This window comes from Microtus oregoni, unplaced genomic scaffold (genome assembly GCF_018167655.1).
Source record: "Microtus oregoni isolate MIOR12 unplaced genomic scaffold, Mior012 000090F_ref0000504, whole genome shotgun sequence".
NCBI lineage: Eukaryota > Metazoa > Chordata > Mammalia > Rodentia > Cricetidae > Microtus > Microtus oregoni.
In genome coordinates, this window is record NW_024544599.1 from 843859 (window position 1) to 859378 (window position 15520).

A 15520-nucleotide genomic window follows, 5' to 3' on the forward strand; every position below is an offset into this window, starting at 1 on the left:
CTCAGACCTTTTCATTAAAATATCTCCAAACTAGATGAAAGCAGCATCTCACACTGAATTTCTTTGTGTCACAAAGATGAAAAGCCACTTATCTCCATCAATCTTCCCATCATGCCCAAACAGAAACAGAGATTTTATCACCCGTTTTCAAGAGGGCATTTTTACTACTTCTGCCTCCATTTTCATCCTTTAACGTGTAGATATTTTATTTAGTTGATAAGGCAGAATTTAGAATCTTCTTCATGATGTGTGATCCAGTGGGTTATAATCAACAAAGGTTTGTTCTATCTGGCTACTATGGATGCCTGATTTAACATCTCTTCCCTGCCATATGGTTATTGACCATTTCCATTTTACCATAATGTTTAGCATGACAGGATTATAAAACAGGATTTTGAATTAGATGTTCTGAATTTGAAACTCAGTTTTATAAGTTATGGGATCATTCACTCTGAATTATTAAGTATTCTCATATCTAAGATGAAAATACCTACTTCAGAGGACAGAGATGAAGTAAAATAAAAATAAATATGCCTATACTATAAAATTAATATGCCTATATTATACTATTACATAATAACAACTTTTGTTTAACATTAGTCCACTTTGCAAGCAATTATAAGTCAAATAAGTTATTAAATTATTTGTCATAGTTTTTGTAGAATATACAGATATAGTGAAGTATAAATATATCCGTAAGGAGGTCAAATGATAGTCTAACATCTCAGGATGAATAAAAATTGAAGATGTTGCCATAATCCAGACAAAATAGCTCTACATCCCCTAGGTTTAATTTCTGAGTGCCCATTTTTTTCTTACCATTAGTTTGCTTTAAGTCTTAATGTTTTAACAATACAGAAAATATTTACTATAAGGGGTCACTAAAAATGTCAAGTGTTGAAAATACCCCTCAATTCCATTTCCATATGGTATTAAAAGATGGTATATTAAAGTATTTAAAGTTTTTTTTGTAAATTTTACAGTTTAAAAAGGAGTTCTCTTAGACAATACATGAAAACACCTTTGGCTTCTCATTATATTTTTGGATGGAAGAATCTAGGTTTTTTTTTTTTAATTTCTTCTTTACGATTTTCAATTAACAGTTTCAGTGGGGAATAATATCCCTCCACCACAATCACCCTAGTCTGTCACTTGGTCACCCATAAGTGATTGAGATCATGGACAGATAGCATGGATTTGTAGTTGCTCCAAGCCACAGTTCTACCATCACACCTCACAACAACATAAAAGAGCTAATGACTTAGGTTTCAAAGTCTATCCTTGAGTATATGCTACAATCTAATACTTTGAGGAAGCTTTTAGTCTAGAATTACTCATATCTGCTAAATAAAGTGAGAAGAAACTTTATACTGGTTCTAAAGGGGACACAGATCATCAGTCCATCTATTTTTATGTAAGAGACAGTTACTATGAGCATTCTTTTCCAATTGTTTTAATACATTCAATAATTGCTTTTTATTATATCTTGATATAAGGACTGTTCTTTCTTTATTCACTAACACTTGAATGAAATTTGTATGAATTTGCTTAAAATGCAGATATTTTCAAAGCCAAGTACAGCATATAGAGATAATGAAATAGCTTTGCCATTAATATTTTGATTCAATTTTTCTCTGGAATGCATTAACAGAAAACTACTTTCATTTTTTATGGCTGGAGAAGAGGCAATTTATGTTGTGAAATTTTAGGCATAGTCCAAACTCTTATTGCTCTGGAGTTTCCTAAACTTACTCATCTAGTACAAAGAACAATCAATATGAAAAAGTATCCACTGACTTTATCTCTTATCCTTAAAACTTTGCTCAAATCAACACTTCATATGGAAACCAATGGTTTTACATGCATACCAATGTGATGTTAATATGTGTATATGGTGTTTTGTTTGAATATATGTCTGTGTGCCTTGTGTGCCTAGCACTCGTGGGGGCCAGAAGAGTGCAACAGATACCCCAAGACTATGGTTACAGATTTCTGTGAGACAACATATGGGTCCTGAGAACCTACTCCAGATCCTCTGGAAGATCAGCCAGTACTCTAAACTCTTGAGCTATCTCTTCAGCTACTATTATTTCATGAAAAAGAATTTAATTGAAGTTTAACTCAATTACAAATATAAGTATAATGTAATGTGCATATTTGTTAATAAGACTCTACATAAATTTTGGGAAACTAAACCAAAGGTGCCTGAAATTGCATCCTCAAATATCAAAATCTAGAAATACCTGAAAATGCAGTAAACACTTCCCTGGGGTATGATGAATTAGCCTACCACAGAAAAGGAAGACTAGTCTGACATTTACATTGTTTACCTGTTACAAAGTAGGCCATTGATATTCTGTTTTGTAAAAGAATATATGTTATATAAATTATCAAACTGTAATTACCTGGTAGGTAGACCCATAAAACTTATGAAATAGAAAGTCCCATGGAGATTATTGAGCCCAGCTTTCTCATCTTAAACTGCATAGGTAAACTTGACTTATAAGGTAGAAAGTGACAGAATGACAGGAGAGACATAAGCATCCATACTTTGATTATTATTTGTTTTCTCAAGTGAAATAATCTTACCTGTCAGATATCAATATTTTGTGTTTGAAAATATGTCATGGGTCAATGCGCAGCATCATATGTTTAGATGTTTCATATATAAACTTGGGACAGACGAACATTGATTATCTAATGGTACCATTCCCAATTTCCCACAAGAAATGGAAACCTAAAGCACTCAGAAAGAAGAAACTACAAATTCTCTAAACTTTTATATTAAAAATTTATTAGAAAGTACATTTATTTGACACAGATTGAAAATATGTTATATAAAGATTGTATATTCTCTGCCCTTCACAATACAACCTAATAAATATTCATAATAATATAAATTCAAACTACATTTTGAGTGATGCCTACACTGGAGAACAGTTATAAAGTGAAATGAAAAGTTTTAGTCATTTAGGGTAGCCTTTTAAAAAATAATCCTCCATGTTTAACCAAGTTCAGTTTTCCCTACTTAGCCTCACGTTCCTTTATAGGACATGTCTACAAATAGAAATAAGAGTGACAAAACAGGCCCGTATTCTCCAACTAGGACGTGTGGGATGCTGGGAAAAAAAACTCTTGTGGGGAAAGAGATCTGAATGAAATGAGTATCAGAGTTTCCTTGCTTGTATGAAGAAGGTTTCAGGACATGAATAAATTGTTACTTTGATTAAATATTAAATATTTTTATTGTTTTCAATAGTTAAGCTTTGCTTGTAACTTTAGAGTATGTTTGTAAACTACACAATGAGCTATATCATCAACTTATTTATATCACATCTCCAGGAATTAATTTGTATACTCTTTAGAAAGTTTTCTGACTCTTAAATTGACATTGAAATAAGTCTGATAAATATTTCAGGCATAAAATACACCATTTAGTTACACATCCCCTAACTTTACCTACTATGTACAATTCCACTATAGTACGCTTACCAACATTTTACCATTTAAAAGTACTTCTGATTGAACACAAGAAATCAGAGATTTATACTGAAGTTTAGAGGAAATCTAATTCTCTCTGCATTGTTAATACAAATGTCAATAATAACAATATAATATAAAGTTCAAGACAGAAACTATTCATACAGATCAGTACAGGTTTGAAAACAAGTAGTAAGGAAAAAGAATACTGAATACTTTCACAGAGATTAGCAGCCCTGAGAAGAAACAGCCCTAAGTTATTACTTAAGAGGTGAATATTCATGCTCCTGAAAGAAATAAATCTAACACTAGAGTAGACATCATCACAAAACCCACAATGAATACCCTGGGCAAAAGAGTGTAAAGAAGGACCACATCTGTAGCATAAAATAAGACGCAACCATTTCCTCCAAAGGGCCAGGGATCACAATAGTGTTCCATGAAGCTTGCAGTCTCAAAGAGAAGAAAAAACATAAAATCCTCCACATCAAAATGAGACATTCCAGTCATAACCACCAGGTAAAATTACAGTAATGCACACAGAAGCCAAGTCATGTTACTAGTTTAATAAAAATATACAGAAAAGTTCATTTTGAAGACATTGAACATTTCCAAAATTTAGGATTTTTCCTCACTTTGAAACTACCAAATATTTCCTCCAGAAAGAGCCACAATATGCATTCTGCAAAGTTTTATTAAAATTACTTTTATAAACCTTGCTTTCCACTCCCTCCTCCTCCTTCCAATGAGTTATAAATGTAGGTTTCTGTTAACCTACATCAGAGTGACACACTTACTTTAATTTGATGTTTGCTATTTGTAAAAAAATAATTGTATTTATGACACATTGTGGCCGCCTCCCTGGAGGACTGGATTAGCTGAAGATGTAAAGACATTGCTAGTATTCTTTCTGTTTACTCAAGTTTAAAACTTCCAGGGAGAATACTAGAGCAACACTGTCAAGCAGCAACACGAGATGCTTTTAAAACCTGCACTGCCAACTTTTGAGAAACAATGACTGGCTGCACACAAACATATCTCAAATATGTTCTGATTAGTAAGAAATCATACTCAAATTTTACTCAGACCTCTGAGACACACTCAGTCCATGGAAAGATACAGGCAAGAACGCACCTCACTTTTAGAGGGAGAGAAGCCTGTTAAGAACAGGATCAGCTTCTAAGAATGAATATAAATAACAATACTTGCAAAGCCGAAAAGCTTGGATAGAATCCCTTGCATCTGTTACAGGAGTTGGAGGCTCATTTCTCTATAGAGTCTCCATTAGATTGTAAAACAGATAACAACAGCATCCCTGCACACAACCTTATGAAAAAGCTTGCTCCTCGGTGTCCGATCTTAAACCATAAGACTTTTCAAATGCATAGCCGGTTCTACCTAATGAGTGCATCTGCATACATGAGACAAGTGCAACCCACAACATACACAAATGAAATCTGCTGTTACAATCAAAAGACAATATCCTGTACCAAACTCTCACAAAAACAACGGGGACCAAATGCTCCGACTATGAGCTGACTCAAACTATCAACCCTTTATTTCTCAGTTTTGATTCTAGATTCAAAGTGCTCCTCATAGTGTTTTCAACATTCATTTGCTGTGAAAATATCACCACAACTTGCCAAAAGTTTATTTTGTTAATCTTCCTTTCCCTGAGAAACCTGCTTTTCTTGCAGGTCCACCCCAGAATCACATCGCTCTGTTCTCATTTCAGGTGCCTCTAACATTCTCTTAAAGAATTTTTTTAATTGTAAAACAGGATTTTTATGAGTGACTGAAAAGCACTCCCTTACCTTCTAAACCTGCTTCAATCAGCCCAAACTGTTCCAATAATTTAACAAAAAGCACAATGACGATCAGAACTGCTATCATTTCAAGCCCCTCCAAGTTCATGGTCAGCTAGGTCATGGTCCAGCCACAGCCACTGAGAAGCGCTCCTCACCCTGGCTTTCTTTGTAAAGCCATTAAACTACATTAAGAAGGCTACAGCTGGAGCAGGGAGGAGGAGAGTTGTGAGAGAGGAGGGAGAGAGAGGGAAAGGAGAGAGAGGAGAGAGAGGAGTGAGAGGAGAGAGAGAGAGAGAGAGAGAGAGAGAGAGAGAGAGAGAGAGAGAGACCAGTCATCCTGTTTGCTGTATCCAAGGCCAGAAGTGGCAGCCTGATAAAGTCGAGCCTGTCAGATGAGAATTATCAGAGTCCTTGTTATCGTTATCACTCTCCCACAACGAGACAGCCGCGCATGAAGTAGTAGCACTGAGATCGCGGGAAACCTAGGAGGTCTCGGGGTTAGGTCCGGAGCAAGCCTGGAGGGCAGCAGAAGCAGCGCCCCCAGGACTCCAAACCTCACCGGTTGGTGGAATCTCAGGGCTGGTCAGTTGCCTTGGAAACAGTGGAAGCGAAGCTGGACTCCTGCTGCAGACAAGACCTGAGCACCTTGTCATGAGAAGCAAAGAAAAGGGAACGCCTGAACCGCCCACCGGCAGTGACAGCTTGCATTCAGCGGTTTCTGAAAGAGCTGCACTCTTCAGAGAAAACAAATGTGTGTATTTTATTCCAAGGAGTGCGGGGAGGAATGAAGCTGCTCAGCGTGGTTCTTCATGGGTTTGTTCTTTTCAATGAGTCGCTATTGGAATGCTCAAGCGTCTTACTCATTGAGAACTAATATTATGTTTGAGTTGTAACTAGTGTCTCAAAGTGTGATATGCTCATAAATATTCTCAATGCTTACTAATATTTTAGAGTTTACCAGTTACCTCTTTTGGCACCGGCTTCACTTTCAACTTAAGAATATATGCATTTAGCATTTACTACTTTGCATGCATTTTAAAACATTTGACATACATTCGGTGCCATAAAAAGTTTGAGAAGCAAAAAAAAAAAAAAGAAGAAGCAAACGTTCATTTTTGCTGTGTCTTGTGCAATTCTTTCTCCCAATGCTGCCTAAATAGGTAGAGCAGACCCAGAATGAAGAACTGACTAAAGCAAATAACACCCATGTAAACAGACAATAACAGAACCCAGAGAGGAAAATCTTCTCAGAGATCCTGATCAAGTCTCCTACTCCACAGATGAGCCATCTGCAACAGACCAAGGGACTCAGAAAGCGATTAAGGAGTACAAACTCCAGAGCCAACTAACCTGGATTCAGGTTTATAGGCCTCTAGGTCTTATGTGCATGACTTCATATCATCTTTCCTCAGTATCCACATTTGTAAATAGGGGCTTGATAGCAGCACCAAGTTCAGGAGCTCTTTTGAGAAAATGAATGAACTAAAAACATTTCCAGAGCAAAGGGATTTGCTCAACAGTAATGACTCTTGTCTCGGCATAAATATTCCCTTGTTTTATTCCTATTTCTGAGGGTTGCTAGGGTAATTCCTCTAAGACTCAGCTTTTTACTCAGAAATCTCACATGGCTTACAATTGATACACTGAATATAGCCTGTTTCTGTATACAGCCCCCTGGTGGTGTCCTTCCACTCAGGTATCTGCCTGAGGTTTGCCCTTCAATATTTCTGTTTTCATGCAGTCTATCTGAATCATAGCTTTGTTCTGTCTCCAAAATGCATCCTGGGCTTCTCTGTCTCTAGGGCTTTGTTTACACCATTCTTCCCATTTGTTGGGGGAAAGAGAGACATAAAAACAAACAAAGCAAAGCACACAAAGCAAAATAAAACCAGATTCTATCTATCATCTTTGCTTGTCAAGTTCATGCAGATTATTTCATGAACATTCTAAGACCAGTAGTGGATATAATCTTTTCCTCGTGTGTATCTATTTGTTACTACTTTTACTGCCTATGTTAGTTACTTGATACTGTCAAATCTTCAGTGTATTATATTATCGCTACTAGGATGTATATTCTTTCCAAGTAAATATTAACTTTGTTTGGGAGGGAATAAATCGTGACTTCATTGCCTACCTTGACGATATTCTCCTACCTCTTTTAATTCCTCTTAGAGGCCCACTTCTCACTTCATAGATGTGTATTAGAATATTCTGGTCACCATACAGTAAGTAATTACTGCATACTGGATGCTCTACATATATTGCTTCCTGATAACCGCTCTGAAAGTAGGTGCAATTAGACAGCATTTTCAAAGGGAGCATGAAGCCTCAGAGAGCTTAATAAGCACCAGGCTTAAGGTCATAACCCTGGAGAATGGCAGGACCACGATTCAAACTCTGGTTCACTTAATGCAAACTGCTATAAAGCCCTGTTATTCCACACAGCTTTAAACACATTATCATTTCAAACATTGTCACACGGTCTTATGAGCCTAAGTGAAAAGTGACCTTCACACTGACCCTCCCAAAACATTTGGCGATATTCTAATTAATCTATTAACCCCAGTAACTTTAGAAGTTGAAATGTTCCTGAACTAGTAATTTAATTCAGGATTATTGCTTCCTGGTGACTCTCAGAAGTATTATCCCATGAGCATGCATTCCTCGTGACTGCTGAAAGGGTTTTTCTGTGTTTCTACTACAGTGGATTGTAAGATCCCTTGATCCCTCCATAGATGAATGTCACGGGTCAGTTTCTTTGTGCTCTCCTACAAGGATCACACCCTGGGGTTGGGAAATGGATGGCAGAGCGCTTGTGGAAAGTACCCAAGTGGGGAGAGACTCTCTACTCAGTATGAGTGCCACAATATAAGACCCCTTGATGCTACATTGTCTTCCCAAGAGTTCACCAGTTTCCAATTTTTACATAGACCTTTTGACTTCAAACTTCTGTCCTAGATGCTTCTTCTTCCAGAGTTCTTACTCCAGATCCCGTGATTAAGAGAAATTATTTGGGTTTTGGCACCAAAATCCCTTCCTATCAACACTACATGATACAGTATTTCTCTTTCAGGTCCCATAATCATAACCACCCATGTCTCTGTCATTTTCATCAAAAATGCTGTCATCAGGAAGTATGCATGTTGGTTTACTTGCTTATCAAATGTCAATACTATAATATAGAATGTCTTAGAATATTCACTGTTGTTGATAGGGTAGAGATTACAATCTGTTGCATTATTGATGGTGACATCAATGGAAAATAGTACCTGGCACTAGAGAGGCTGGGTATTGGAAGAAGCCATCAGCTCTCTCAGTTATCTGGCACAACCTGATTCTTTATGATGTAAGGTGCTGAGCATGCCTATGGTTCCTATGAGTCCTCTGTGCTTTCTACTAGGATTTCTTACCCCAAGGCATTGAAGGAATTCATCATAGCAGTGCAGATTCCCATGGCCTTTCTTTAGGGTGAGCCCTGAACATGGCAAGCTGAGGTATCTTCACTATGTTCTGTGCCAATGATTTAATGTGAATATGGTTTGTGGTTTTGCCAGTGTGACCAATGAAAGCAATACCAAGAAGGAATACAGAGAAGTCTCCATATCCAACATTTCTGAAAATCATTGCTACAGAAGCTGAGAAGAAGCTTAGAAAAGGCCCATTCCTGTTGTTTAATTTTCAGATACAAGGACACTGCAGTATAAGTAGGAAAAGTGACTTAGCTATATGTGTAACTCCTAGCTTCAAGTTATATAGCCTGCATCCAATCTAACATATTATTCCATTATCTCAGATTCCTGTATTCTTTCCAGTATCTCCTTTTGTAAAGAGAAACATTGGTGTATCCAATAGACACAGAAGAAACATTGACCTCATTCAAGGCAAAGCCAATACTTGTCTTCCCCAAAGGAAGGAGAAAAAAAGATAAAAGGTGATACTATATTCAAATGATACTTAATCTACATGGAACCATGATTTGTCCAAACATTGGCAAAGCATATAGGCTGGTCCAGCCCTAAGCTATTTTTAAAAAGGGCAAATGTTGTAGGATCTCTCCCATCAGGCAAACTCTTTACTTTCATCTTTTAAGAAGAGAGAAGAAACTTTGAAAGGGTGAATGAATTTTTCCAAGTCAGTATTCAGTGAAGCTGATATTTGTGTACTTATTACTATGATGTTGCTCCTTAATTCTGGAAAGCATCCAGCCATGTATGAAGCATATGATAAAAATGGCATCACCAGAGTTTAGGAGCCAACTCTTAATTGTCGACTTTGAAAAGATCCCTTGAATTTACTAATTAGTAAATTTTCAGACACAAGAAAGTTCTATTCATCTGCCTTCTAGGTGAATGAGTAGGGTAAAGAAAGAGTATGCTGTGGTATAAGATAAAAGGAGTGAGCTTGGCATAACTTAAAAAATATAAAACAACCAACATTTGGCCCTGAAAAGATAGCTTTGTCAATAAACTCTGAGTTCAATGCTCAGCATTCATGTTATAGAAGTGTGACCTGTATCTAGAATCCCAGTGCTGGCAAGGTAGAGACTGGAAGCTCCCAGGGGTTCATTTTCCTGCCAGTTTATGGAAACTGGCAAGCTTCGGGTTCAGTAAGAAACATTTTTGAAAACATAAGGTAGGCTCTGATTTAGAAAGGCACTGATAACTACCTCTGTCTTCCATGTTCATGTACATACATGAACATACACAGATGCTGGCATATTTAAACACATGTAAACACACATGTATACAAATGACCACAAACATAAGCACTCAGCATGTAGCTCATGAGATCAAGAGAAAGCAACACCTAAGAGAAAGGACTGGAACAGATTCAAGCTCCAACAGGAGACTTTATAGATCTCTGCTTAAGAAACTAACAGGTAGATAAGAGTCTAATACGTGAGTTTTCTAGTTAAAATAGTTTCACAATGTAACTTTCAGGATGCGTGCACAGAGCCCATGACAACAATGAAGTTAAGCTTTGCCTGTCACCAGAAAAATGAGCACATTTAATTAAAGATACTCTTATTATTGCAATTCTATTCCTATATATCCCTATAGTGCAGTTTAGTCAAAATCACCACTTACTGGAAGTAATAAACTCATTTCTGCTTCATTTTCAGCTATATGGCTTTGGAAAAACAAAATAAAAGCAAAAAAAATTCCTAACAAAATGAGATGGAGATACCCTTTGATGACCTGAGATAGAAAAATCAGGGATTCTGGTCACTGTTTTCTTCTTTCCATCTCTTCCTTTCTTTAGCTCTACCATTTTTTTATTCTCCTCAAATTGGGAACAAGATTTCTCTGGGTTTTTTTCAGGGTCTCAATTACTTGGAATGAGATGTATAAGCTTCTCTCACTATGTTCTTCATTACACATTGTTAATTCATTTGTCAAAGCTGTGATTTGGGTACTATACATTCTGATATGGGTCATTAAAAATCCTATCTCTGGTACTTACAAAGCTTGGAATCTATTAAAGTGAAATGAGAAACTAAATAATGTGTGTAGAGTAGGCACTATACAACAGATCAGTTGGCTAAGCATGTCATATAGACTCTCTCACTCAAGTCTCACAGAAGCCTAAGAGTAAGTATCAGTCTTACTTCCATCTTACAAGGTAAAGAGAAGAACAAACTTGGTGGGTTAGAGTAGGAACACCTACCTAAAGGTTTACATAGATCTGACTCTAGAGATCACAAGTTGATATTGTGTTAAATGCAATTAATAATGACTGCAGTCCCAAGCATCAGGGGGTAAAAGCCTGTAAGGGAACATGGAAATACCACCACATAGGAGAGCTCACATAGGAGTTAATGCCAGTGAAGAGGGAAGACTAGACCCAATGCTACGAATATCTCAGGGTTATACTGGCTGGTTGTATGGTTGGGTGCACAGGAATGGTAATTTATATTACATGAGCAGTGAAGAAGAAAATTAGTCTTGCTAGAGCATTTACTCAGAGCCTGAAAATCTTAATATCATCTAGACTCCTTGCCTAGGTGATCTGTGGAAGTTTTTTCCTCTCTCTTAACAAGCAATATCCCATTCAAACAGAAACTGAGCATCTGCGGGTACTTCCTTGATCCAAGAGAAGCAGGGCTAAGGATATTCACTGAGCAAATAAAAAAAATTGATTTGATGATACAAAATAAACAAAAAATAATGTGTCAGATGAGACATTTATTATTTCAATATTATGAAGAGACAGTAGTCTGGGTTTATGGAATGGACACCAAGATGAAGAGGATGCCAGATTTCCAGAGGTCTCACTGCTACTTTAGAGTCATGTGATTGTGCAGTGAGTGATGCAAAGCACTCAGAACAGAGACCACTACATCGTAAATGCTAATGAACAACAGCTAGAATTTTTGCTCTTTGTTGAACCCTTTTATACCCAGATTGATATTCTAATTGCTTTTATGACTTATCTCAATTAATGAATATATCTCAATGAGCTTATCACTACTATTTTCAACTGCTGTGCAGATAAGAAGGAGGTATCACCAGCGAACTTGGTACTCTGAAGAAAATATCTTGCTTATACCAGTTCATAAGATTGACTATCATCTTCAACAATGTCAAAGTTCTAAATGTCACGTACAAAGAAACATACAAAGATGCTGATACAAAATGATTTGAGGGGTAAATTGATTAAAGAACTCATGTAAAACCGGGTATGATAGCATATGTTTGCTTTTCCAATACTCCTATAGAGAAATAGAAACAGACAAGAGCAACCCTCGATGACAAATTAGTTTTCCTGACTCAAACACAAGCAAACAACAGAGAGAGACCTTGTCTCAAACAAGATGAGCAGCAAGACTAATACCAGAGGCTTTTTCTGACCTCCATACTAGTACCATAGAACCTATGTGTCTGCACTCATAAATACAGAAGCATGCAGCACACACATTATAATAATTAATCCCCTTCAGTTGCCTTGCCTTATCTTCCACTTTGCATAACTAGATCACATCCTCAATGGGGAGGAAGCAGTTACCCTATACTCAGGTTTCAACAGGTTGCTTTATCCTGAGGTAGAAGCACAGTGACAGAAACACACAAGGCCTCTCTCTTAGTGCACTGAAGGTAGATGGGGCCAATGAAGACTAAAGCAAGACTAATGCATTGATAAGAGACAAGAAATTTATTTAAATGGAGTGCATGAATGCTAGTATGGGTCAGAATTATATAAGCATCTTGCTAAACACAAATCACCATTTTTTTCCCCAGAGAGACTGAGTTAGCAGGTCTTATGTAGGTAGAGTCTGCAAATCTCCATCTTTATCACTCTTTAACACAGGACCTCTATAGGTCACATCGTGGAAACCAGTGCATTAATCTCCCCAAACATCCTCAACTGTATAAACAACAAAGTTTCCAAGGCGATCTTCCCCCAGGGCTTAAAATTCTTAGAAGTGGTAAAACACTTGACAAACTCAAAATAGCTAAGAAAAGGTGGGAAGGGGGACCTTCCATTTGATTCTTAAATTTATGCAATTTGATTAATTTTTTTGTCAGAGAGGAAGAGATTTGTAAGACTCATTTATAAATGGATGCAAGTTTCTTTTTTATATTTAAACTCATTTTCAATGGTTTGATCCCTGTATTAATGACAGCTTTATGTCTCTAATGAACTTCAGATGCAAACTTAAATGGAAGCAAAGCATATAGAATGTCCCATGGTTTTCTGCCTTGCTCCATACTGTGTCTTCCATCATGAGTCTGATTTTGGATCACTCATGCTTTATCTTAGAATATATTTGGTTAGTTGAGGGAGTAGTGTGCAGTACTAATATATAGTACTAGCATAGAGACACCTTAATATTAACTTATTCACCATGCGGAGTAAATAAATCCCAGCCAATTAAGGCATGTGTTTGCAAGAGTGATGCTGATGTAGACAAAGCAGATATTTCTCCTTTGGATCTAAAGAAAAAAAAAAAACAGCAGTCACAGTAACCCTTTCCCCATTATCCCACAAGGGCTAATTTTTATCTTAATCAAAACAATTAAAGTAACAAAAGTTGTCTGATGCATAATTCATTTAGGATAAATTAATATCAAATTCAAATAATTGAAATAAGATTATCTGTGGGATTCTTGAACTCAGGATCAATTCTACAAAGTTTAGTTCTACATAATGGCAATCTCAGTCGCTTGCATAGATATATTTTGTCAGATTTCTTTCCAGATATTGTCCCTTCTAACCAATTATTTCTCATTATATCTGACATTGTATACTTCCTCCAAATAATATGGTATGAAATTATTTACTTTTTTATGACACCCAAGAAATAAATAAAAAGTAATATATAACAATCTCCTTGACAATTACTCATGCTGCCTATATCTTGTAGTTTAATTACTAACAACTCTAACTTAATCAGTTGTTAATAATGTCAATTTTCAACAGGAATACTTTGAATGTAATAGCCATGAAAATCATATTAAGTCAAAACTAAATCTGAATAATAATCAAATATATATTTTATTTGAGAAGCATATACAAGATATGGCATTAGTAAGGCCACACTGATGAGAAAAATCAACTAAAAAAACAATAGAGTGAAAGTATTAAAGATAAAATTTTAGGAGTGAACCATATGACATGATATCCTAACTTTATTATACCTGAAGCCAGATACATACTAGAATCACTTTTGTGGGATCACCAAAACAAATCCCTCAGGTAAGATCCACTGGTATGTAAATTAATAATGACACCTCTCTAATTCACAGTATTGTCACACATTATTTCCTTGTTTAAATATATTTGTTTACCTTTTAAAGGTAACATAGAAGCAGTGGTTTTCCCTTTGTCAGGTTTTACATGTACGTCATTATACTTTGTTACTTTTAAATAACAGAGACATATCTTAAAAAACACGTCATGAAAGGATTTCATCACTTCAACAACATCATAGAATATACTGACAGAAGGGCAGAATGCTGCTTAGTTGGTCTAGTGCTTATCTAGTTCTCCTTAAGTCCTTGGTTGGATCCTTACTATCTTGTAAGTGCTACTATCTTGTAAGTGCGGTGTGTTGGCACACACCCTAGCAGGACAATCAAAAGTTCAAGGCCACCTTCACCTATATAACAAGTTCCCACCCAGCCTTACCTACTGGAGAGTCAAATGGTATATGACAATCAGAAAATATGCCTCAATGTGGTCCCATCATGCTAGCAAAAGAGAAGTTAACCTAAAATGCAAAGTTCCTGATGAGTTACACACAAAACATTCCATTTTCCTGGAAATGATTGTTCTTGAGAAAAACATACTGGGGAGGAAGTATGGCTCAGTATGTAAATATGCCAACAACCAGAATTGATAACCTGAGTTCATTACCCAGGACCCACAGGGTAGACTCCACCTACATGTTGCCCTCTGATCACATTTGTACAATAGCATACACATGCATGTGTATAAACATGTGCACACAAACAAACTCTAATAACATTTTAAAAAGAAAAAAAATGATTCAAATACTAATGCAATGATAAAAGGTATAGTATAATAATGTAAATTTGTATCAGTAATTATCAAGCATTTATGTAGTAGGCATAATATAAATATAAAATATATGAAATATTTTTATGAGTAGAAATGTATGAAGGAAACAGATAGCTTATTCATAGCAACTTTAGAATAGCTATGATGTCACAAAGCAACAGAAATCCTTAGTCTCTACTACAATCTTGAGGGTCACCATTGTGGATGAAACCCTTTACTTACTAAAGATTTGCCATCAACAGTTGGCTTTTTCTACTGCTACATAACCAGTTAACATAAACAGAGTGATTTACAGAACTACACATGTCAGATTAATTTTCTGTGGATGAAGGATCTGGAAAAGTTGAATTTCCTAGTCACACATATATCAGAAATAGGCACTGTGACTAAAGTCCTGGGCCCTCATCTGATATCATGTTTACTTTACAAAACCTCATTTTTCTGTGTGTGTTTGTATGTGTGAGGGCACTAATTTCTTGTTGTATGTTGACTAGGGACAACCTTATAATTTGTTGCAAGGAAAGAGAGAGAGGCCGCTTGTTGATTCCTGGCTGCCCAGCTAGCTTAGACCCAAAATAATCACACAGAAACTGTATTAATTAATTCACTGCTTGGCCCATTAACACTAGCTTTTTATTGGCTAACTCTTATATTAATTTAACCAATTTCTATTAATCTGTATATGGCCATGTAGTTGTGGCTTATTAGGT

At 36.3% G+C, this 15520-nt stretch overlaps 1 protein-coding gene across 4 annotated transcripts in view; it reads right to left on the reverse strand.

Moving 5' to 3' along the window:
• Kcnip4 (potassium voltage-gated channel interacting protein 4) overlaps positions 1-15520 on the reverse strand; it is a 1070438-nt gene that overhangs the window by 470162 nt on the left and 584756 nt on the right. Inside the window, exon 1 of one of the 4 annotated variants that reach the window (XM_041643758.1) lies at positions 5295-5478. The exons of the other annotated variants lie outside the window; for them this stretch is intronic. Within the exon in view, the coding sequence (XP_041499692.1) occupies positions 5295-5394 (100 nt within the window). The 5' untranslated portion in view covers positions 5395-5478. Of the gene's footprint in view, positions 1-5294; positions 5479-15520 lie in introns of those variants that run through there. 4 annotated transcript variants of the gene reach the window in all.